Raw genomic sequence first — 26,479 nt, 5'->3', positions numbered from 1 at the left:
GCATGGTGCATCTTTCCATAAATGCAGATGCTGTGGTTCACCCTTGAGTGGATTACTGTTGATCTCACGGAGTGAATTAATTCCTTCCAGAGTTAAAAAGCAAGACCTCTCCATACCTTGGCCCCGTCAGCAGGTTCTCTTTCCTGCTTCTCTCCTATATGACACAGCCAGGGAACTTCATCAGGACACTGGCACTGTGCTAGTTAGATCCCCCAACCCCCAGAAGCAGGAACAAAGGAAACCTCTTTTCTTTGAACATCACCCAACAGCAGACATTCTGTTATAGAAATACAAAATGGACTAGGATGGCAGGTTTTCTTTTAGTCCTTCATCCTTCCATAAGTTTTTCTTCAATTTGGTCTTACACATTGCTTGTTAGATTTATTTCATGCTTTTTTTTCTTTCTTGCCCATTTGATTGAGATGCTTCCCACATCATATTCGTTTTCTTTCGCTAGCATTTGCCTAAGGTAGAATGTTTATTTTTTTAATAGTTCCTTTGCGATTTTACTTAACACACATGTATTTTTAACCATGTGAAAGTCTTTGACCTTTAGTTGGCAGGTCTGATCCGTTCATGATTATTGGGATCACTGAGGTATTTGGATAAACACAGATCAACATCTATTACTGATGTTTGTATGTCCTCTATATTGCATTCAGACATTTTCTATTTTTATGCTTTATTTTTACTGAATGACACGTGTTTTTTGTTTGTTTGTTTGTTTGTTTCTTCCTTTGGTTCCATAGTGGTCTGAAAGTTGATCATTCTGTTCTTTTTACAGTGGTTTATAATCTTGTACTCACAAGTAAACATATTTTTCTACTGCTACCTACAATTAACCAGTCTGGACCCACCTTGATAAAGCACAATAGTCCTCTGAACACTTTGCTGTCCGTGTTGACACCTTCTGAGATGTTGGTCACTGGTTATGATTAATGAAATACACATTAAAAGCCATGCATAATTGCTAAGGCATAAGAGGTACCTGTGACTTTTGTTGATTCTTTTCTCCTCGTCATTTCTTGTAACCCACGTGGTCCTCTTTGCTGCGTTCATTGTGTTCCTGGAACGTTTCTCTCAGAGGGTGTCTGTGGGTGGTTAACTTTCCCAGGCTTTGCCTGCCCTCCCACTTGGATACTAGTTTGCCTCAATACTTCTTATCTTTAGATGTTTGATGGTGTTATTTGTCTTCATGTATCTGGGGCTGAAAGAGAATCTTATTATCTTTTTTCAGCGTTTTCTTTTATTGTAAGTAACTTGGTTCCCCACCCCTCACTCATGAATGCTTTTCAAAATATGTATTTTTGAGATGACACATAGAAATTACACATCCTCGTGGGGGGGGGGTTCTGGTGTTTTGACACAGGTATATATGGTATGTTGTTCAAATCAAGGTAAATATCTATCTCCTCAAACATTTATTATTTCTCTGTCATAAAAATGTTCAAAATTCAGCCAGGTGCTGTGGTGTGTACTTATAATTCCAGAGGCTTGGGAGGCTGAGGCAGGAGGATCAAGAGTTCAAAGCCAACCTCAGCTAAAGTAAGGCACGAAGCAACTCAGTGAGACCCTGTCTCTAAATAAAATACAAAATAGGGCTGGGGAGGTGGCTCAGTGGTTGAGCGCCCCTGAGTTCAATCCCCAGCATCCCTCCTGCCAAAAAAAAGTTAAAAATTCTTTCTTCTAACTTTCAAAAAATATATAGTACATTATTATTTATAGTCACCCAATGGCAGCACAACACCAGAGCCTATTTCTCCAAACTGTAAGTCAGTACCCATTGACCAATCTTTCTTCTCCCTCCCTCCCCACTACTCTCCCAGCCCCTGGTAAATATTATTTGATTCTCTATTTCTGTAACATCAATATTTTTAGATTCCACCAGTGAAATCACATAGTATCTTTCTGTATCTTATTCCACTTAACACGATGTCTTCTAGTTCTATCAGTGTTGTTGCAAATGTCGGATTCCATCATTTTTTATGGTGGAATAATATTCCATTTTGAATACATGCCATATTTTTGTTATACATTCATCAGATGATAAAATTTTAAATTGTTTCCATTTGGGGGCTAATGTGAACAGTCACACAATAAATATAAGAGTGCAGGTATTTCTTCAGCATACTGATTTTGTTTCCTTTGGATATGTACTTAATAGTGAGATTGCTGGATCATATAGTAGTTTTATCTTTAATTTTCTGAGGAATTTTGGCTATACTGGTTTGCATTGCCACCAACAGTATGTAGGGATTCCTTTTTCTCCACATCCTTGAGAGCTCTTGTTGGTCTGTCCTTCCTTCCTCTCTTTCTCTCTCTCTCTCTCTCTCTCTTTCTATAATACTGTTTCTAACTGGGATGAAGTGACATTTCACTGTTGGTTTGGTTTGAATTTCCCTGATGACTAGTGACACGGAACATTTGCTCATGTACTTGTTGTCTCTTTGTGTGTCTTCTTTTGAGAAATTTCTATTTAGGTCCACTGCCCATTTTTAAATCAGCCATCGGTGGGGGGCTATAGTTGTTTGAGTATCTTACATGTTCTGGATATCAACTTCTAATCAGATGTGTAGTTTACAAATATTTTCTCTCATTTTGCAGGTTGTCTTTTCACTCCGTTGATCATATCCTTTTCTGTGCAGAATTATATTAAAATCCAATGTAATCCTACATCTCACTTTGCTTTGGTTTCCTGGGCTTTGGGTGTTTTATCCAACAACCCTTGCCCACATCAGTAATGTCATGAGGTATTTCACCTAGACATTTATTTCAGTTTCGCGTTGTACTATGAAGTCTTTTGTCCACTTTGAGTTGACTTCTGTACTTGGGAGAGACCGAGCTTTGGCTTCATTCCTCAGTGTGGACCTCCCCTTTCCCCAGCACCAGTGGGTCCAAGATTGTTGTGTGTTCTTGCTTAGCGCCTGTGTTGAAGACCAGCTGGCTCTAGTTGTGTGGGGTTTCTTCTGTGCTCCATGGTGTGTTCCTTGGATCTGGGTGTCTGTTGTCATGTCAATCCTACGCTGTGTTGTTGTTGTTTTTTTTTTTTTTTTTTTTAAATTAAAACATAATAATTATGCATAACATTTGGGTTCCTTTTGACAAAATTATACATATGAGGCCTATGATTTCAATCCCCACCCCTCCTTTCCTTCCCTCTTCCCTCCCCCATTCTCCCTCTCTCCCGTACTGGTTGTCCTCTCACGCCTTTATTTGCTTATTTTTGATGGGTACTTTCTAGGTATACACACAGATGAAATTCGCTTTGGTCCCTTTATATGTGTATTTAACATGATTTTGTTAGATCAATTCCATCTTCCTTCCCCTTTCCCTTCCTCTCGTTCCCCTCCTTCCCCTCCACTGACCTCCCCTATCTCTTTATATCTGATCCCCTCTACCAGCACCTTCTTCCCCTTATCTTACTCAGATAGTTTACAGATGAGAGAGAACACCTGACCCTTGACTTTCTCAGCCTGGCTTATTTCACTTAGCATGATTTTCTCCATTTCCACTCATTTCCTGATAAATGCCACCATGTCCTTCTTCTTGATGGTGGGGTAAAAGTCCATGGGGTAGTGGCCCACATTTCCTTGGTCCGTTCATCTGTTGATGGGCATCTGGGTTGGTTCCATAATTTGGCTATTGTGAACTGTGCTGCTCTAAACACTGAGGTGGCTGTGTCACTACAGTAGGCTGCGTTGAGTTCTCTGGGGTAAATACTGACGCTGGGTCATAGAGTGGTCCTGTTCCTAGGTTGTTTTTTGTTTTTGAGGGGTCTCCATACTGCTTTCCTGAGTGGTTCCACTTTTGATTACTAGCTTTTGTGGTATGTTTTTAAGTCAGGTAATGTGATACCTCTAGCTTTGTTTTTTGTTCATGATGGCTTTGAATACTGGACTCTTTGGGGAGGGGAATCCATATAAATTTTAGGATTTTTTTTTCCTATTTTTGTAAAGAATGTCATTGGCACTTTGATAAGGATTGCATTGAATCTGTAGGGTGATGTGGGTACTGAAGACATCTTAAACAGTATTTATTCTTCCAAATGTTGAACAAGGGATGTTTTCCCATATTTTTTTAGTATCCTTTTTAACTTCTTTTACAAAAGTTTTATGCTTTATATTGCATCAATCTTTCACCTCTTTGGTTAAATATATTCCCTGTCCGTTTATTTATTCATTTTTTTCAGCCATTGTAAATGAGGTTGCTTTCTTGATTTCTTTTTCAGATAATTTGCTATTGGTGTATAATAATGCTACTGGTTTTTTGTAGGCTGTTTTTGTATTCTGCAACTTTACTGAATTAGTTCTAAAAGTTTGTGTTTTTTTTTTGAGTATTTGGAGTTTTATGTATATAAGATCACATCTCTGCAAACAGTGTTAATTTGACCTCCTTGTTCTCATTTGGAATGCCCTGCATTTCTTTGACTTGCCTGATTGCTTTGGCTTGGACTTCCAGTACTATGTGAATAAAAGTGGTGAAAGTAGGCATCCTTGTCTTGCCCCAGATCTCAGAAAGGAAGCTTCCAGTTTTTCTTCACTCAGTATAATGTTAATTCTGGACTAGTGGGATGCTTTCAGAATGTTTTTCTCTTGATTCTTTAGTTCTGATATTAAGCTACTATGCATCTAAGAGTGGATCTTTTTTCAAATTTCTTCTGGACCCTGAAAATAATCCCATTTATTGTGATAGTCAGGAGCAGAAAGCAGAGCAGAAAGATTTGAAAAACTTGGACTTGAAAAGTGGGACTAAAACTGGGACTAAGGTAGTTGCAGTCGTTAAAGACGGAGTCACTAAAGAGATGCTAAGTTACACAGAGACACTAGGACAGAAGGCTGGAGGGCACCTCAGGAACTGGCAAGATCACACCCATCTGAGGCTCAAACATTCTTTTGAGAGGAGAGCATTGGGGCACCCTGCTTGCACGGGGCTGCCTAGAAAGCTGTTTGATCATGCTCAGCCATTCAGGCACTCAGAGACCGCAGCAGCCAGGGCCCCTGGATGCTTGGCTCCTCTTGAGATTGTGGCTGATCTTGGCAGCTGGTTCTGCAGGAATGCAGGATGCTGGGATTTGGGGGTCAAGGAGGCTTCCACTGAGATTTCCAAGGAAGGCTGGGGAGGCCAGGCAAAGTGCAGCAGGGTCAGAGTCCCTGCAGGCTGCCTCTGAGAGGGCAATGCATGCAGAAGAATACTGAAGCTACAATGGAGGGACCTGCCTCCCCGCAAGATTGAGAAACGTCAGTACCATGGAACATCTGCCAAAGAAAGCGGCAGGAATGGAGCAGAGACAAGCCATCAGAGAGACCGTTTGGGCTGCAGCCAGCCAAGCCGTAGGGATGAAGCTACACAAGCCCTTTGGAAAGCACATCCTGGTGCTGTGTGCTCAGATGCTGGCCAAGGAGTCACAGAACTTGTTTGACCAGCTGGATTTTGGTCTTACTTTGATCCCGTCCCTTCTTTCTATGTCCTCATTTCTCCATTTCAGAGTGGAAATGTTTACTCTGTGCCTTTATATATTGGATATATGTCATTTGCTTTTGATTTTTACAGGGGCTCATGCTGAGAGTTTGCCTTGAGTCTCAGAGGAGGCTTTGGACTTGGACTTTTGAGCAATGCTAAAACTGTTCAGACTTTGGGGACTTTTGGAAATGGACTAATGTATTCAGCTTTGTGAGATGGCTATGAGCTTCGGGAGTCAGGGGCAGAATGTTACAGTTTAGATATGAGGTTTGCCCCAAAAGCTCACGTGTGAAACACTGCAAGAAAGTTTAGAGGTAAGAGGATTGATGAGAGCCTTAACCTAAGGTACATTAATCCTCTGATAGGGATTAACTGGGTGGTAATTGTAGGCAGGTAGGTGGTGGCTGAAGGAAGTGGGTCATTGTGGGTGTGCCTTTGGGATGCATGTTTTGTCCCCAGATAATGGAACTGTCTCTCTTGGCTTCCTGATACCATGTTCTGAGCTGCCACACCCATCTGCCATGATGTTTTACCTCACCTTGGGTCCAGAGCAATGGAGTGGACATCTATGAACTGAGACCTCTAAAACTGTGAGCTCCAAATAAGCTTTGCCTCTTCTTATATTGTTGTCAGGTCTTAATGGTCACAGTGGTGTAAAAGCTATGTTGAAACGATATTCTACCATCATAAAGAAAAAAGAAATAAGTAATGTGCATCTATGGAAAGGTGGATCATACACTGCAACATCAGTTATGGTGTTCATGTAATATTATGATGGTAGATATAGTACTTCTGTAACTCAGATTTGGTCGTGTTATTCATGTCAATACACACCTGTGTTGGGGAACGTCTTCATAGAACTTTGTAATGAATGTAACAAATACAACTACGTAACTGCATTGTTGTTCATCATTTCCACATAACTTTGACGTTGATATCATATTTACATCATTCTACAATGGTGGTGGGGCTCTCCTGCATATTTTTGGGGTAGAGTGTCATCTCACAGTCCTGCAGTTTGGGTTGTGGTATTAACGTGACCCTGGGAGGGTGGTTGTGGTATTTCGTCACATAGGACATTGATATGCAGGCATTCACATAGCTCTGTGTGGCTGGCTGTGGTATTTTCACATAACTCTGCAGTGTGCGTGTGGTATTTGTATAATTCTGTGACTCTGAGTGTGGAGGTTGTCATATAATTGTAACATCGGCCCTGTTATTCACAGGAACTGATGCTGTCAGTTGTAACAGTCACATAACTCTGCAGTGTCAGTGATAGTCTAATTCATATATCTTTGTGAAATTCACATAACTGGGATGGTAAAGGTGGTATTTCAATAGCTTTGTGATATCGGTGATCATGCAGTGGCAGGAGGAACCATCCCATTTATGGGGTTTTAGAGGTTTAAGCTCTGAGAAGTGTAAAGTTTTGCTTAAACTTACATAACAAGATATGACAAAGCCAAGTCCAAACTCAGGTTTTTGGAATAATTCAAATACAGTCTTTTATGTACCATACCATGAGGATTTTTCATAAAATCTACACCTAAAGGCATTTGTCTAAAGTAACTAAATTTAAAAACATTAGTCTATATCATCTGCACCTTGGAACTCCTCAAGGTCTTAAGAACATAAAAATTCTATCTATTTTTTATCCAGAATTTTTGTTATGTCCCTGTATCCATCCATACATTTTCATGTGTGAAACAGATCAAAATTTAGCTATACATTGAGATGGATAAATTTGAATTTCTGAAAATTTTATGGTGAATAATGCAGAAGAGGGTTTTCTGGTAAACTAAATGCCACTTTTAGTTTATTCATAGACCCCTAAAATATATTTATTAGAAAATGAAGTTCAATGTTAATGAAAGTGTTGGTTTATATAGTGTTTTCATTCTTTTTTAAAATTTTTTATAAACTTCTAGGAATATAAATAACAATAAATGCTGAAAGGCTGTGAGGAAGAGAATTTTTATACACTGTTGGTGGGAATGTAAATTAGTACAATGGCTCTGAAAGTCAGTATGGTTGTTCCTCAAAAGACTAGGCGTGGAACCATAACATTATCCAGCTATACCACTCCTTAGTATTTATTCAAAAGGATTAAATTCAACACATTGTAGAGATTCTTGCATACCCATGTTTATAGCAGCACCATTCACAATAGCCAAATTATGGAACCATCCTAGGTGTTCATCCATAGATGAATTATAAAGAAGATATGGTTTATGTACACAATGGAGTTTAATTTGTTCATAAAGAAAAACAAATTGTGCTATTTGCAGGAAAAACGGATGGCACTGAAGAACATCATGCTAAGTGAAATAAGCCAGACTCAGAAAGTCAAGGGTCATTTATTTTCTCTCACATGTGAAAGCTAGAGGAAAAAAGAAGAAGAAAAGATTTCATGAAAATAGAATGAAAAATGATTTCATGAAAATTGATGAGTAGATTAGATGAAGGAGATCTGGAGGATGAAATGACCAGATTGTTATATTGTATGTACGAATAGCCACAATGAATTCCACTTATGTTATACATATCGTGCTCCAATAAAATTTCTTAAAAAATTAAATTTACCCTAAAGTTTTGAAAAGAACTAGAACTATAGGGTCTGATTTGCAGTTTCACGGCAAATATGTATTTAAATAATGTTGAGCTAACATTTAAGGTGTCTGCCTTTTATAGTGTGAAAGTTATACCCCAATAAAAGCTTTGAAGAATGTGCATCTAAATAAAATGACAATACTAATAGGTTTTAGAAAATCATATTTTGTGCCAATGTAAGTATTAGGATGCTTTCCTATGGGTTTGAATGTTTGCTTTCATAGAAACAGAACAAAGTCTTGCCACAGAATTTTGAGTTAAAATGTGATTTAAGAAATGCGTATTGCTTCCAAAAAACTCCCTTGTTGTCGTTAGAAATCATCTCTGCCTCTCAGTTCCCAGAACTCATGATGTATGTTCCTTCCTCTTGCAGTACTTGGGGTGCATTGAAGTTCTACGCTCCATGAGGTCTCTCGACTTCAGCACCAGGACACAAATTACCAGGTAAGCCCCCTTGAAAGTGGACTCCTGCACTTTGACCTCAGAAAGGAAACATCTCCGAGGTTTACAGCCTAGAAACTCTGGGAAGGAAAGACTGCCCTTTGGGGTGTCTCATGGTATCTCAAGACCTTAGTGTGCTTCTCCATGTCTATGACACACCATAAAGGACACGCTGCCTTTCCCAGGCTTAATTTTCATAATTAAGCTGTAGATAGATGGAGCGACATGTTTGTTTCTCTAACAGAAAAAACTCTGAGATAAGATTGACATTTTAAAATTTACTGAACTGTGTTCTTTAAAAAATAAAATAAAATCAAGAGGTCAAGGGGTAATCTCCAACAATACACAGAGAGAAGAAATTGCACTGAACTAGAAGGAGAACCATGCATGGAAGTAAGTCATTTAGGAAGTGGACCAATTCTGTAAGGTGTCAGTGATTTTGAATATTATTTATATATTCTATACCATCACTTAGATTTTAAACTACTTGAGGACGAGTATTTAAGCATTATTTTTATGAAATTTCATGGCCTTGTATTGTTCCCGGTAGAGCCTATACTGTTAGAAAAATGCCAATTTCAAGTCACCTTGTAGAGATTTACAACTATTTATGAAACGACCCCATTTCTATGGCCAAAGAATTTATGTTGTACGGAACTTGTGGAACTGCTTAATCTAAATAGTGACCTCAGAAAATGCTTCCTGATTGCTTCATTCGGTTCGCTATGTTATATATCTTTCAGTGAGCCATCCGAAGTCTAAAGTTTGAAATTTGAAATAAGTTATTGTTATTAGCTGTTAAGTAATGTACACACCTCACTTCTGTTTTAAGTGCTATAAGAATACTTTTTCCTCACTGAAGAAGTTCATGGTTAAGAGTTGGTGCTGCCCTTCTCTCTCAGACAACTCAAGTCACATGGTGGGAATGTACTAGTATCAGTTACCTACACTGAAGAAGGAATCTGTACATATTTGCAGAGAATGGTTCACAAATCTTTCAAAGGCAAAGGAATGGCATTTTGAATCAAAAGCATTTGAAAGAAAGGTAAAAGTGTTTCCTTGTTAAATCATTCATTCACCCTACTCATGGAAAGGCACATAGTACCTGGAAGGAGGCAGAGAACTTTGCCTCTGTTGTGTAATATGAGAATTGGGCAGCACTGTGTACATTCCCCTGCACAGTTTTTAAAGGCCTGACAGTCGACTGGGAGAGTACTGTTGACCATTTCTACTGAATTCCCTTCATTATAGATGCTAGAATTTCTGAGATGATTTCATGCCATTTTAATTTTTCTGATGTATTCATGAGATTTAGTGTTTCCTGTTTATGCACCTCATGCTGGACAACACAAGCTGTCTGCTTTGCCTAGCCTCCCGGTGTTGGGGAGAAACATATACACACAAATGATTGAGGACATCTAAGAGGCCAAGTTATGCTTGGGGATAGTGATGGGCTGATTTGGGGGAATAAATGAATGATTCCAGTTTTCCCTTTGGTGGGGATTAGATTCTTGGGGATCTCTGGATTAGAATCCAAATGGATAGAAGTGATAATAATATTGTAGAAGAAAGCAAGTGGAACAGACAGTGGTGGATTTGTAGATTGGATTTCTTTCCTTATCCCTGTTCCATTTAGATCTGTAAAAAACAGAAGCAACATAATAGGCAAGTGGAGAACTATTCTTGGACTTCAGAAACATGGTTTGGAATTCTGAATGCACCGGATTTCCTTGGGTTTTATTAGACTTTCTGAAAAAGACATATTTGCTTGTCCCTGCAATGGTTATCTTTATATGACATATTCCTTACTGTAGTTAATTGCTAGAGACCACCCAAAGGAAACAAATTGACATATCAGCATCAGAAGGAAGCCCTTTGCATTCATAAAAACAATACTCCACCAATGTTTTGTAGATGTGACGCAGTGTGGAGCTTTTAAGGTCTCAGTGGTAACTAAGTGTTAAAACATGCCTGTGGGGGTTAGGGTTGTGGCTCAGTGGTAGCATGCTTGCCTAGCATGCGTGAAGCACTGGGTTCAATTCTCTGCACCACATACAAATAAATAAAATAAAGGTCTATCAACAACTAATTAAAAAAAAAAACCATACCTGTGGTTCAACTTTAATACTAAAGATATTCCAGGAGGGTTGAAGGGAAATCTAATGTCATGATCAAATTATAGAGGCACTAGGAAAACTTATTTCCAAAGGCCATACCTTCTTAGCCGGGCACAGTGGCACACTCCTGTAATCCCAGTGGCTCTGCAGGCTGAGGCAGGAGGATCACCAGTTCAAAGTCAGCCTCAACAACTTAGTAAAGCCCCGGACAATGTAGCAAGACCCTGTCTTTAATTGAAATATAAAATGGGCTGGGATGTGGCTCAGTGGTTAAGCACCCCTGGGATCAATCCCTCCCCCCGACCCCATACAAAAAATAATCTATTTTTTTTTTATAAGCAAGTAATCCTCACTTATTTTTGGATATAACTCAAAAATTATATCCAGATATGTTTTGGAGGCTCTAACAGCTGTATCATGTGTCTTTTTCAGGATAGGTTTATTTTCATGCTATTCCTGGCATCCGAGTTTAAATTTATTGTGGTCCTTCCAAAAACATTGGGCATGGATTACTGATATTTTTACTAAAATATAACTTTTAAAACTACCCAGTGAAGTTGCCTTTTTTTGTGTACCTAGTGCCTTGGTGGCTATTAAAATCCTTTTGCCCCTGTAACACCATGGTCTTGGTGGCTTGGTGACTCATTCACTTGAATCATTGCCCACTCTGTCGAGGAGATGGCTGGAGAGCCCAGCTCTCCACTGTTCAGCTGTGTAAGGTTGGCCTTGATTTGCACACCTAGTAAGAGGCTGCCCAAATAATAGCCACCTCAAGGGTGGCTGTGAGAAGCAGGACAGTTTTGACAGGTCGGGGCCTGGCAAAGAGGGAATGCTGTTCTCATTGCTCAGCTTATATTTAGCACAGAGATCATGGGCCCCACAGTGAGTTTCCAGAGGCAGGACATCCAGAGGTTATGTTGATGGTGGCCCTGACAGCCTTTGCTTCTCTGGAACCAGCCTCTGGGTGGGGAGCACAGACGTAACCCGAGGAACAAATAGATTCCCTGGAAGAAAATCACTTCCTAAAGGGGCCTTGGTCTCCAGACTCAGCAGAGGACAGATTCCCTGAATTGTTTCCTAAAAGTAGCTCTTGAAAAGTAGCTTAAAATATACTGACTGCCCACCACACCCCGTCTAACCTGAACTGATGCACATGGCTACATGCAGCACAGCCTGCATGCAGCATCGCACTTTGCAAACACAAATGTGAATTGCTGCTTCAGAGAGTGTTTTGAAAATTCTCTGGGAGCATTCACAAAATCCTCTTAGTCCAAAACCCTGTAGAAGGAATCCATCTTTCTTTAGGGAGGGTGTTACCTTTGTGTTCTTCTCCCGGGTGTTGGCTGGGATCTCAGGGGTGTTAGCACATGTGTGTTGAGGTTCAGAGGATTTTCCCCCACTCAGGGCCTTCTCACATGACTGACGCCGGCAGGTGCAGGTCACAGACACACATATAGCCCGTCAGCCAGTGAGTTGGGCCGTAGGCTGTCAAGTTGGTGTCTTTTCTGTCTGATCTTTCATGCCGGGGACTTGGGCTGGAGGTATCATCATGTAAAATTGGTCTGAAAGCGCTGAGTGTTTGGTAGCTGGAGAGTTTTGAATTTGAACAAACAGGAAGCAACGCCAAGGGCACAGCAGGCCCTAGTTATATGAAGATGTGTGTGACGTGGATGTTCCTGAGAATCTTAGCCTTACGTGTACCAGCGAGGTCTCGTCGACACCCAGCCTTGAGTTTCATCTTTAGCTGAAGGAGGACAAGACAGAGCTCACCTCTCCGGTTCCAACGTTGTCTAAATGCTCTCAGAAGAGAACAGTCCAAGGTAAACACTTTCACCAAGCCGTCCTTCTGACCCATCGAGCACCTGAGCATCCTCATTTGTATGCGGTGCCCCCCAGCTCCGCTGCATCTATCCTGGTGTACCTGAACACCTTCCCCGAGAATGAATGCTCACCCTTGCTAAGCCCCTTGCAAGAGAGGGTCTGCCAGGCTGCACTCTGGGGAGCATGGCAGACGCCTCCTCCACCACCAGCATCTATCGCCACCTTGCTACCATCTCACCCCAGATGTTTCCATGTGGCACAGACATTGAATCACAAGTTTGTTTGGGGAATCTAAGCAATGCATATTGTGCAGTTTTAAGAAAGGCCCCATTTACTAACAAGAGATTTGTGTTGTTTATAGAGGATTTGCTATCCTCAGAGCATCACCCCGGCTGCAGGTGCATGGAGTGGAAGATGGAGCAGATGAAGGGCAGGTAAGGCCTGTGCCCCTGGGAACCTCAGGTGTCTAGGGAATGGTGTGAAGATCTGATTACAACTGCCCCATTGAATGGTGGGGAGATCTGGGATGGTACTGCCCTCAGTATCTTTAATTCAGATTTTGTAGCAGTATTTCCTCTTGAAAACTGGTTAGTGCAAACAACTAACTGGACAGAAATTGGCTGCAAGTGCTTTATGTTGGGCAAAGCATACGTTAACAAGAACAGCATGGCTTTCTCACCTTGGAAAATCTGGGGAAATAATTCTGAGGAGTCTCATCTTTGGAAATCCATCACATAAAGCATCTTAAGATATACATGTTTGCATCTGGCCCATGGTATAGAAAAATGAAGCTGACTTTTGCTCATGGGTTTTCTTAGATCTGGAAAGGAATCTTCTGGGCAGACCTGATCTTATGGGTAGACTACTTGATGGTGATATTCTAGAATTCCTCTTTGACTACAAAATAAACAGTGGTCACGTCAATTTCAGCTAGACGTGCCCGGGAAAAGAGTGAATCTGTTTTTGTAATTTCTCTGAGGCTGATTTAGTCTCTGAATCAGGAGGGAGAGCACCAGTGTGAATCGCTCCCCCCTGCCCCAGTGCATTTGAACGTGCAGAATGGCTGGCTTTGGAGTCCTGCCTTATGGGCTCATTCTCAATGTTCCTGTTCTAAACATGCTTCCAGCCCAAGCTTCCTATAGCCGTCCAGAAGGTGAGGCCAGGAGGCAAAGGGGAGAAGTCAGTGTTTTCACGGTTTTTAAAACCTCACCTGTGTGTGTGTGTGTGTGTGTGTGTATGCATCCTGCCTTTTGAATATAACTATAATGCATCAATTTAAAAATAGATAAAAAAGAAGGAAGACCGGCAGTGTAGATGAAGGGGATCAGTGGGAGGGAGGAGAAGAAGGGAGGGAGGAGTACTGGGGTGTCAAAATGGAGAAAATGATCTTACATGCATTTATGAGTATGTCAAAATGAACCCCACTGTTATGTATGACTATAATACACTTTAAAAATATCCCTATTTTTGTACTCCAGTTTTAATCCAAATTAGAATAATTTTTTGCCTGTTAAGAATATACCAAACACAGAGGTACAAGGAGTACAGGTCCCCAAGAGCCCAGAGTCACAGGGGAGTGGGACATAGAGGAAGGTCCCTGTGGGCTGGGGCCAGTCTGGAAGACTTCCCAGAAGGGGAGCAGCTAAACCATGGCAAAGAGCAGACCCCAAGAAAGCACAGTTTGGGGACAGTTGCTTGGCTTTGGCAGCTTCTCTAGCCAGACCCTGAGGGTGTCTCCAGTGTGGGCAGGGCCACTCCTGGAAACCCCTTTGATGGCTCCACATGGGTCCTGCTGGCCCACTTTGGGCAGTAATTCTAATGAGTGCACAAGGGTGGGGGACTGAGCCAGCTCCCTGAAGGACCCTGGGGACCGTCTGCACCTGTGGAGGGTTAGCCTGAGTCCAGCTGGTCTTAGGACATCAGGAGAACCCTGGAAAGACAAGCCTTCTGCCTTCTCCAGGCCTCACCCTGAGCTGTTTTCCTGTTCAGTCCCTCGACTTCAGTGCACGATAATAGATTTATTTTTACTTGTGAGGTGAAGCAAGATATTATTACCATGGAAACATCTGGTACAGCTGTGGCAGAGGGCGGGGACCCGTGAGGCATGTCCTTGGGTGAACCTGTAGATACACAACCAGTAGACCCTGAGATTTGGTAGTAATAGAAGGTTATAGGGGAGATTAGCTAGAGAGCCCCTGTGGCTAGAGAGTGGCCACAGCGGCCCACTGGGGGCTCAGTTCTGTGGGGCCTTTTGAAGATCAACAGCTGGGCTGTCTGCCCAATGACGGCCTCCCCTCACTAGTGCAGAATAGCCCCTGCTCTTCAGGGCTGCCCGGAGCTGACCAAGAGAGTGGAGAAGCCGCCATCCGAGAGGTCAGATGTGGGTGCTGGGTGATGGTCTCATGCAGGGTGCGGAGAAGATGAAGGTGAATGTAGGTTTTCTGCAGTGCTTGCTGTCTGTGGGACAAAGGACAAGTTCATGGAAGGATGAAGGTCAGCCCGGGGCAATGTGGCCTCTGTGACCATGGCTCAGCCCACCTCTCCTGACTTTGTTCATCTGGGAATGACTACCACCCAGTAACTCTAAGCTGGATTCCCCAGATAACAGAAGGTAACAAAACAAAGTCTTCTTAACAAAACATCTGTGGTGAATAATTAGTGGAGAGGTCAAGGCCCTAACTTTCACCAGTGGCTGGAGGGTGGGATGGGGTGGGGCAGGGTATTTTCTCCAGGAGGCCCAGGAGAGAACATCTTCTTATTCTCACCTGGAACATCTGAATAAACCAGCATGACTCTTGTTTTTACCCCCAACAGGGAAACCCAGGAGTCATTCTTGTTAGGACAGAGTCTCCTGCTCAGTGAGCAAAGTTTATTGATAGGGAAGGACATCAAGGTCACCAGCTGAGTGGTGTCACAGCCAGAGTCATTGAATAGAGGTTTTCATATCTTTTTTTTTTTTTTTAACCAGGAAGAGGAGCAAGCTAGAAATGACCTGGGTGGAGCAAGCTAGAATTGCCCTCGGGTGGAGCTGGTTGGGTAATCATAGATTTTTGTATTCAAGGACCTTGGAAAAGTAGGGGGGTGGGGGGCTGTGGTAATGGGAACAGGGTATCTTAAGTTTCTTTTTCTTAGCAGTTTATAAGCTTCAGTTTCAGGTTAGGATCGAGTCTCATTTTCAAAATGGAGTCACTAATGTCTAGGATATTCCATTACTTCTGCTTCCTTTTTTGTTCCCTTCTATTTCAAGCTCTGGTTAAGACCCTTCCCATAGAGCTGCTTGTCATTGTTTTTTTTCTTTTTAACTGGCTGATTAAGAAATCCAGGTGCAAACTCTGTAGATATCTCTACTGGTGGGGACGTGTATTGCTTAAGGGCAGGAAAACTTCCCCAAGGGGGATCTGGGTAGGGAGAAGTTCGATGGTCATGTGTGTGTGGATGGCAGACCCGGAGTCCAGCAAGACATGGACAGCCAGGTGACTGTAAACTTCAGGATGTGCGGCAAGGAAGGGCAAGAGGTTCAGATGTTACTGAAATGTAGAGAAGGGGGTTAAGCCTGAAGAGGCAGGAGGCTAAGATAGAGAGTCCCTAAGAGGTTTTTGTTTTTGTTTTGATTTTTTTTTTTTTTTGCAGCAAGTTGAAGACTCTAAACTTCCCATGCAAAGCCTAAAGATTTTAAAAATTTATTGGTTCATCTATCTGTTGACTTCCTTGGCAACTTCTTGGCAGCCTCTGAACCGGCTCTGCCTCCTGGTGGCACTTTCTGGTTGGTAAAGTGATGTCAACTTCAAGGTTGGAGAAATCAGGGGATGTCCTTCTGTGAAGATTCTGTCAGTCAGCTTTCTGTTACTATAATGAAATACCTGAGATAATTAGCTTAAAGTGAGAAAAGGTCTATTTTGGCTCACGGTTTTGGAGGTTCCGGACAATGATTGATAGCTCCATTGTTCTGAGCCTGTGGCAAAGCATCCCACCATGGTGGAAATGCATGGCAGAGCAAAACTGCTTACCTCAGGAGCCAGGGAGTCAAAGAGAGAAAGAGGAAGAGATGAAGGGCCCACAGTCCCCATGCCCTCATGACCTTGGGACCTCCCATAAAGCCCTTATCGCTAAAGATCCACAGCACCTCTCAATAGCGCCTCCCTGGGAGCCAGGCCTTAACACATGGCTTTGGGGGAACGTTTAAGAGCTGAACTATAGCAATGGGGTTGGGTGAAAGCCTGTGCAAGCCCCAGGCCATTCTGCTCCACATCTCCAGATGAGGACAACAGGAGCAAAAGAACTTCATCTTTTCCCTGCCACATGGCACCAGAAAGGAAGGACTTTTTACTGAACTGGCTCCACAGAGTATCAACTCCCTGGAGAATCAAGCAACCTGCTGAGACCTGGACCCCAGAAATGGTCTTGTACTATGGCCTCTCTGATTGGGACAGGGGAGCCTAAAGATTTGTCACTCACGCCTAGATCATCCCATCCTCTAGAACTCTCAAGTTTTCAAACTTGAGCCTATGTTGAAATCACCTGGAGAGCTTGTCACACACAGGGTGCTGAGTCCCACCCACTGAGTGTCCAATTCAGTAGGTCTGAGGAGGGCCATGAGAATCTGAATTTCTAAACAAGTTTTCAAAGGCTTCAGATCCTTCCCATCCCAGTAACTCACTTGGAGAATCATTGTTCTAGGGTTCTATTTTTAATTTCAGAGCCATTTGCAACTACCATCTATGAAACCACAGCTTTGAAAAATGAGTCCGTTTATTTTATTTTTTTTTTCCAACTGATCCCACTCATCCCGAAATTTTAAAAATGGATAACATAGATGACTTGGTGGCTGAGAATGGTTTAAATAGAATCCATACAGCGAATCCGTGGCGTTCATTCCCATACTCTCTGTAAGGACCATCTGGCGTGGTGCGTATTTATAATCCTCGTGGTAGAAGCGCATTCTTGTCACAATTTACCTCTCTGACTGCTCCTTTTCTGTCTCTGTGTCTGGGCTCACTTATCCCCGAAATATATCATTCTATAAGGATGCCTGCACTCTTGCCAGAGGCAGCCGTGTGGAGCAGGTTTGGGAGTCAGATTATTTGGGTTCTTGTCTGGGCTCTGTAACTTTCCAGCTGGGTGATCTTCTGCATGGGACTTAAGTCCTCTGCGTCTCTGTTTTCCCGTCTTTACAACAGGGACCATAATGGCACCTCCTTCATGGGTTTGAGAACGTATTGAGTGTTGCGGTCTGATGCGTGAAAGGCCTCAGACGCGTTGGCTAGGGTTCATGTTTTCACTTTCATTGCATCTTCTCCATGTTGGTAATGTCACGTCCAGGTGGAAAAGCCACAAATCTGTATCTCTACTTCAGAATTTTCTCCTCTGTTCCAGGTCCATATTTCAGTAGCCAGGGGACATATGTGTTCTTGGGATGGTCAGTCAGTTGCCCAGCCTGAGTCCTCTCACTGCGGTGCGGCCCGTCATCTCCTCCAGCCTCACTTCCAACAGCAGAGTTGGTCCAACTCACGTCTCTGGCTCTGTACTGTAAACACGATCCCCACTCAAACTTGAAACCATTCCATCTCATTTTTCTCCCTATTCCGTTACTAAAGCTCACTGCCTCCCTCTTGGAAGCCTCCCTTGTCATCTGTCTCCTTTCTTTTGGTTATGCTCTCATTTAGTTTCCTTGGTTCTTGCTGACAGGTTCATGACAGTCTGTCACCCCCCACTCGACTTCACTATTAATCCATTACCTGCAGGACGCAGTGAAAAAGCTCTTGGTATTCAGTGTTCCACTTGATTGACTGAGCACACCATTCCAGACACATCTCCACCACCCTGTGTGATGTTTCTTTTGCGTCTCTTTCCCTTCTCCTGATCCTTCATCAACCCAAGTTTGAGCCACAAACATTGCTTTTTTCCTGAGCTCTAAGACCACTTGGTCTTAGTTCATCTGCAGACTTTTACCTCATTGCAAATCATATTGGGCTTTTGAAGACACAGACCATTTGTCATCAACTCTAAGATACCATCTACTGAAGGATACTTCATTATTTTATAAACACCAAGAAACAAAAACAAACAAACAAAAAACCCCCCAAACAAACCCATTGCCTATTACATATGACACAATGCTCCCATATGACTTAGAATCAACTTGTGTATATTGAAAAAGATATTGTGGATTATCCTAGACATAGATGGGCATCATTATAAGGCTTGTATATCTGTTAAGACTAAGTAACCCATGTTAAAATAAAGGTGTTCCTAAAAAATGTCTTCAGATTCAGGGTCTGAATATACTGAAATGATTCTTGATTCAGAATCATTGCTGTCTCAACTTTCCCTCCCTAAATTTTATTGCTCTTTAGGCCATTATAAGCGCATTAGGAAAAAAAAAAAAGAAATCAATGAAATCGTACTTGGAACAAGACTATGGAAAATATCTGAAACCAAAGGTGGTTTAAAAAAAGATTTTGAAAAGTGATAAACTCCTAGTTAGGTTGATCAAAAAAAGAGAAAATTAAAGCGACCAATATCAGGAGCGAAGGAAGGGACATCATCCGACATTACCCCAACACGGAAAGAATGATAAAGGAGTGTGAAGAATGACTTTACATATTTGACAACTTAGACTAAATCACCAATTCCTAGAAAGATGCAACTATCAAAGTTCACTAAAGAAATATCAGATAATTTGAATAGGCTGTATCTACTAAACAAATTAAATTCATAGAAAACCAAGACCTTTCCATAGAGAAAATTCTAAGACCAGATGGTTCCAAACATTGAACGGAGAAGTCACAGTAATTCTGTACAATGTATACCAGAAAATAGTAAGAAACACTGTCAATTGATTTTGTGTGGCCAAGGCTATCCTGATACCAAAGCCAGACAGAGGCACTATAACAATATATAAATAAATAAATAACTCACTCATGACTGTAGGCACAAAACCCTAATGACGTATTAGCAAATTAGATCCAGCCATTAATTCCTCATGTTCTGGAGGTATTTTCCAGGGACTATAAAGTTGGGCCAATATTTAAAAATATTCATCAATGTAATTCTATTAACAGACTAAAAAAGGGAAATTATATGAAAATCTCAATAGATGCAGAGAAGATTTTGAGAAAATTCAACGTATATTCTCCATAAACAACTGTCAAAAAGTAGGAATAGAAGGAAACTTTAACATAATAATAAGGTATCCACAAAAACCTATAGTCAACATCATAGTTAATGGTGAAAAAGGTATTTTTCCCTTGAAGATTGGGAATCAAGACAAAGATGTCCACTTTTGCTATTTTAATTTTACATTGTACTAGAGATCTTAGTCAGTTCATTAAGGGGGAAAAGTCATATGAACTAGACAAGAAGCAATGAAATGTCTTTATTTGCAGTTGATATAAGTGACAATTATCTACATAGAAAATTCTGAAGAATCTATATAAAAGCTACCAGAACTACTAGTGAACTTTACAAGATATCAGGTTAATATACAAATATCAATTGCATTTGTATATGCTAACAAAGATCAATTAAAAATGAAATCAAAAAAAGGACCACTTACAATAGCATGGAAAAAAACATAAAATGTACCAGGTTAAATTTTAACAAATGTGTGAATTTCTGTGCTAAATACTGCTAAACACTGGTGAGAGAACTCGAAGAAGATCTAAGCATAGAGAGAGATAAACTGTGTTTGTGGATCTAGCTTCATGAAAATGTTGACTCTCTTCCAAATTGATGCACAGATTTAGCACAATTCCAATCAGAGTCCCCATGAGCTTTTGGTAGAAATTGACAAACTGATTCTTCAGTGCATATAGAAAAATCAAGGACCTTGAACAGTCAAAATAACTTTGAAAAAGCAATATAAGTAGAATATATATTAAAAGTCACAACTATCAATACAGTTTGACATCAGCATAAGGACAGACATAGATAAATGGGACAGAATGGAGATCCTGGAAATATACCCGCATATGACAATTTATTTATGACAAAGGTGCCAAGATGTCCATTGGATAGCTATATGGAAAAATACAGAGGAACAATAATAATAACAACAAATCTCCCATCCAAACTGGGCACGGTGGCACACGCCTCTAAACCCAGCTACTTCAATGGGTGAGGCAGGAGGATCATAAGTTCAAGGCCAGGGTCAGCAACCTATCAAGACCTCATCTCAGAGATAAAATTAAAAGGGCTGGGAATATAGCTCAGTGGTAGAGCACTCCAGTATTCAATCCCCAGTACTGTAAAAAAACAAAACTTCCCATCCCCACCTCCTACCATAGACAAAAGCAAACTTAAATTGGCTCATATGCCTAAATGCAAATGCTAAAAGTACAGAATTCTAGAATTATAATAAGAGAATGTCTTTGTGATTTTGCATTAGGCAAACGTCCATGAACTTAGGACACATAAAACCCAAATCCTAAAAGAGAAAAATTGACAAGTTGGTTTCATCAAAATTAAAAAAAAAAAAATCTATCTTTGTAATATATTTAAAAGAATGAAAGGCAAATCATGGATTAGGCAACAATATTTATAAAACACATATCTGATAAGACTTGTGTCCAGAGCATAGAATGAAATCATGAAAGAAACTACCAATTTAAAAATAGCAATGTTGAACAGCACTTCACTAAAGAAAATAGCAAATGAGTGCCTGAAAAGACACTATCATTAGTCATTAGGGAAACACAAATTCAAACCATATTGAGCTACCACAGCACATATTTTGGAATGGCAGATGCAAAACAAAACCTCTCGACAACACAAAGAGCTGGCAGTGATGTGGAGCAGCTGAGACTTCCTCATCATTGCTGGGCATGTAAAGTAATTCAGTCCCCTTGGAAAACAATGTAGCAATTTCTTATGAAATTAAATAGTCATTAAACATAACCCAGCAATCTCACCTCTACTTTTTTTTCCCTATGATAAATCAAAGCATAGATCCACACAACATTCAAAAATCTGTGTTGAATGTTAGTAGCAACTTCATTCATAGTTGCCTTAAACTGGCAACAGTCCAAATTATCTGTCTCTTAGAGAATAGACAACCAGTTGATGTATCAACCCATCAGTATCAAGGAATACTACACAGCAAGGAAGAGGAATAAAATTTTGATCTGTGCAACAATAACGAATAAAGCTAAAAAGCACCCTGCTAAGTGAAAGAAGCTGGATATAAAATACTGCATATTATATGACCCTTTTATAGGACATCCTGGGAAATGTAAAACGATTGAGACAGAAACCAGGTCACCAGTTGCCAGGGTCTGGAGGTTAGAAAAGGTATTGGCTACAAAAAAAAAAAAAAAGAAAGATAGTGGGGGGCTTGGGGAGAAAATGGAAATATTCCACCTCTGATTTGTACATGCTTTTAGAAACTCCTAGAACTGAACATCTAAAAAGGGCGAATTTTACCTTCTGTAAATTATATCTCAATAAACCTGACTTTGAAAAATTCTCCAATCTAGAATTTTTTTCAAAATTAATGATACCCATTATGAGTTTTAGGCAATGGTAACAACATCATGACTGCTACCTGGCCCAGAACAACTTCAGAAATATTAATGCTTGGAAAAACAAAAGTGTATCTCATATTAATTCCACCTGGCACCTTATCAGATTCTAAACTCCTGTATGGCATCCTCTGAGTCTGTCTTTTCCTTACTTGGTATAGGCTTTTGATTAATATCATTTGGATCAATTAATGCATTTTACAGCAGAGAAGCTTCTTAGACCTGAACAAATAAGTGGATAATTTTGTGCCTTGGGAAACATAGGCAATAAAATCAGGCATGAAATTTAGACAGAATAACTATATTTTGCGGATCAGGTGGATTCCCTTTTTCTATTTCAGACCTAATGCCAACAAATGATCTTGTTTTATTGGCACAACATTGGAGTGAAAGAAACAGTTTCCACAAGCCCAACCCTGTTAACCTTACAAGGTCACCTTTCAAATGCAAGATGCACCCTTTTCACGTTTTATTGTGAACCTCTGAAATTACATCTGTGGTGTTATGCGTCTCCTTCTTCCAGGCTGGTAGCCATTGTGTGGTTGCTGACGTTCCTGAGCATGCGCACACTTAGTGGAGGCTCATGTCCGCCCAATTAAATGACTGCAGAGGGAGCGAGAGTCCTGTCTCATGGAGCATTCTTTAGAAAAGCTGCTGTATCACCTACATGCTTGATGGCTTGGAGGATGCTACTGCACAGACAAGCACAGACCCGATTCTAAACCCAAAAGAGATTCTGAAATGCTGAGAGCAGAAAGTGAAGAAGTTGCAAGAATGCTTCAGCCTCTTTATTTCCCTTACCTATTTGTTTTTATACATGCAGAAGAGGGATGTGTAATAAACCTCCTCATAATAAATCTAAAAGAGTTCTCTCGTAGCCTAGAAGAGACATTCTAAATTAATAGGAAAGTATTATGCCACATTTTTAATAACTGTATTTTTCCTTTATTGTGGGACATCAAAGACGCATGACCTATTTTAGAATCAATCGCATCTTTGATTTGATTAAGTATAGCTTTATCCTTCATTCGTTCCTATGCATTTACAAACACTTGTGTGATTTTAAATTAATATAAAAGGTCTAAGAGCAGGACAAAGGAATTCTGCCCAGCTCTAAATTTCTTTTGGATCCATTCAAGAATAAATTATGAGCCAGGTGTGGGGGTACCGGCCTGTAATCCCAGTGGCTTGGGAGGCTGAGGCAGGAGGATCATGACTTTAAAGCCAGCCTCAGCAACTTAGGGAGGCCCTAAGCAACTCAGTGAGACCTGATGCAAATAAATAAATAAGTAATAAATCATGATATCGCTAAATAGTCATCCTAACTAGTTAAGTGTGTATTCCCTGAGAACAGTGGTGTTTTCTTATATATCCACAGTACAGTGGTCCCCAGACACCTTAACAGAGAACATAATAATAATAGTCTACACCTAACTTTCATCAGTTGTCCCAGTAATGAGCCAGACTGTCCATGGAAGCAGATGGTCCCACTGTTCATGCAGAATTCTGAGAGTATTTTCTCCCTGCCTCTTCCTTGTCCAATGGGAAAGGCTGGAATCTTAAGTTTTCAGGAAAATGGCTAAACATGAAGCAGCAGAAATAAGAATCTGCAAGGGGAAAACAAAAAAGTTAGATTAAGTAATTTTCCCTTCTTTTATGCCTCCAGGGCATTTTTCATGATAATGAGTGTGAGTCTGCCTACCCTCCTGGGAGATGGTTTGTGACTTGTGTCTTTGAAAAATTATTTTTATTATTTATTTATTTTGTGGTGCAGGGGATCCAACCCAGGGCCTTGCACATGCTAGGCTGGTGCTCTGCCACGGGGCCACATTCCCAGCTCTGACTGGTGTTCTGACTGGTGCCCACACGGCCTGCTGCTGGGGCCCAGGGCTGGCTGCTGAGCGTCCTCCCCACCCTGGGGGCCTCTGCAGCGCCCCCTCTGGTGAAGCATCTAACACCAGCCACCCCAAGGTCTGTCCAAAGGCCTTTAGGACCTGCTCTGAAAAGGTCGCCCTCAGCGTAGGCTGGGGAAATCCCGTGTTCTCCAAGGTCCCTCTGCCCCTGCCTCTGTCCCTAGAACAGAAAATGGGTGTGAAGTGACTAAGAACACTGGTTCACGTCCAGCCTTGGACCCATCCTGGCCCCTCCTGTTCCCACCCACGTTCTTTCTCAAATCCCGCCCCCTGCCCCCCAACCTGGTACCTTTAAGAAAGCCAGGTGACAGGGAAGGGGTCCAGGGTGACCCTGCAGCCTGGAGTTCCTGTCGTTTTCTGGGGGAGGGTGGGAGCAAGTACCCTAGAGGTTTTGAGGGCACCCCTGTCTTCCTGGGTCACCTTCGTCTTGGTCTAAAGAGTGCATGTTCACCTGTTCACATTACAGATTCAGGCCTTGCAGGTGGTCGACTGGGCAGCAGGAGCCCAAGGCACTGCAGAAAGGGTGCTGGTAGGAGAATTGAGATGACAGTAGCACTCCCACCCCCACAATATTATGTCCACCAAAACTGTCCAAAAACTTTGCTAAGTGTCTCCTGGGGGTTAATGTCCCCTGTTCTTTCTATGCTAACCCACATGCTTTAAAAATAAATCTTATTTCATTATAAAATACATAATATTCACCATAGAAATCTTAGGAATTTCAATGTCCAGCATTGGGAGATTTGATTTTCATACTTTTGTAATCACACTTTATATAAGTCTGGGGCTCCACATTTTTCTCTTAATGTGATTCTAATTAATCACAGTTTATATTAGTTAACTCTGCGTGTGTCTGCATTACCACTGCCACCCCTTTCATCTATCCATTTAGTGCTAATAGAAATCAGCTTCCTGACCTTGGACACTTAGCGGAAGCCATGTCAAAGCAAAGAGCTCACTTGGAGGCACCTTGAACGGGGTCTGCTTCCTGGTCTCTGGGCTTCCGGTACTGCTGGGACTCAAGCAAGGCATGATTTCCCAGATTTCAGGGAGTCTTGAATCATGTCACACGCCCTGATTAGCAGCAGTTAACATTTTTCACATGTTGGGGTGAATTCTTATTTTCATCTGAATATGATTCTCATCTGTATTTGATCTCTGTGTGTAGTAGAGCGAAACCAGTTTCTCTGAAAAGATGTGCCTCTCTATACGTGATTTATGACTTTTTAGCTCTGGTTTGTTTACATCTGAGGCAGAGCTTCCTGACATGTGGCCAGACGCCCACGGAGCCTTTTAATAGCTGCGTAGGGCAGGCCGGGCTGAAGGGTGCTGCCTGCCGAGGAGGTCCCACGAGAAGCATCTTACCATTTAGTGTTGCAAGTGCCTTAGCTGAATTATTTATAGCCTTAGGCAAGAATCCTATCACGATTGGCATAAAAATGCATCGCAAAAGGATGATGATTTTGACAAGGAAGACTGAAAGTTTATGCCCAGAATAAAGGAAGTGGGTAAAACCAATACAGAACCCAGTCTGTCTGTCCACAGCTCGTGGGTGGGTGCATGCCATAGCTTTACCCCAGGCTGCAGCAAAGACCCTTGGGACTGTGCCCACAGCTCATAAATGGACCTGTTAACCATTTAAAAGTGTGCAGTTTAGTGGCGTTAAGTACAGTTATGTGGTTATGCAACCATCCCCAGTGTCCAGCCACAGAACCTTTCATCTTGCGGATCTGAAACTGTCCCTATTAAACAACAGCTCTTTTTTTTAAAAATTTTCTGACAACCACTATTCTCCTTTGTCTGTATGAATTTGACTCCCTGGAATATCTCCTGGAAGCAGAATCTTGCAGTCATTGTTGTTTTGCATTTGCTGCTTTTACTTGTGGTATCCTTAAAGTTCATTCATGTATCAAGTGTCAGAATTCCCTTCCCTTTCAAATCCAAATGATATTGCATTGTACAGCACATTTTGTGGTCTCTTCATCAGTTGCTGGATATTTGAGTTGTTTCTACCTTTTAGCTAGTATAAATAATGATGCTATGACCATGAGTGTCCAAATAGCTGTTTAAGTCTCTGATTTCAGTTCTTTGGGGTATAGACATCCGGAAGCGGGATGGCTGGGTCCTATGGTAATTCCGTGTTGAAGACTTTGATAAACTGCCTGGTGTTTCCTATAGCGATGGCACCATTTGACATCCCCACCAGCCATATGCAAGGTTCCAGTTTCTCCACAGTGCCACCAACAATCCCCAAGTCCTTTGCTTTATGAGTTGGCATTGAATCTTCTCCGGGTGGAGAAGATTTGCTCATGATGCTCTTTAGGGGTCCCAAACTGAGCTTGTCCTCTTTTTCCAGCATACGGGCTTATCCTCCAAACTTGGTCCATTTCCAATCCTTTACCTCCCAGCCGTGTGACCTTAGGGCGCTCTACTTACCCTGTCTGGTTCCTGGAAATCATTACTTGCTTGGGTCCCAGAAATACTGGAAGTATAAAATGAGGATCATGATGATTCATTCTTCCAATATTGAAAGATTCATGCCTGCAAAGTCATAGGTCAAGGCTAGACACCCAGTAAACACTCTATGAACATGAGTTCT

The 26,479-nt window shown here is 41.5% G+C and overlaps 1 protein-coding gene across 1 annotated transcript in view; it reads left to right on the top strand.

Annotated features, from left to right (window-relative positions):
- Shc3 (SHC adaptor protein 3) overlaps positions 1 to 26,479 on the top strand; it is a 162,797-nt gene that overhangs the window by 41,106 nt on the left and 95,212 nt on the right. The window contains exon 2 of the mRNA XM_027955428.2: positions 8,444 to 8,514. Within this exon, the coding sequence (XP_027811229.2) occupies positions 8,444 to 8,514 (71 nt within the window). The remainder of the gene's footprint in view (positions 1 to 8,443; positions 8,515 to 26,479) is intronic.

Source organism: Marmota flaviventris, chromosome 16 (genome assembly GCF_047511675.1).
Source record: "Marmota flaviventris isolate mMarFla1 chromosome 16, mMarFla1.hap1, whole genome shotgun sequence".
Lineage (NCBI taxonomy): Eukaryota > Metazoa > Chordata > Mammalia > Rodentia > Sciuridae > Marmota > Marmota flaviventris.
This window is presented reverse-complemented; position numbering and strand designations above follow the sequence as displayed.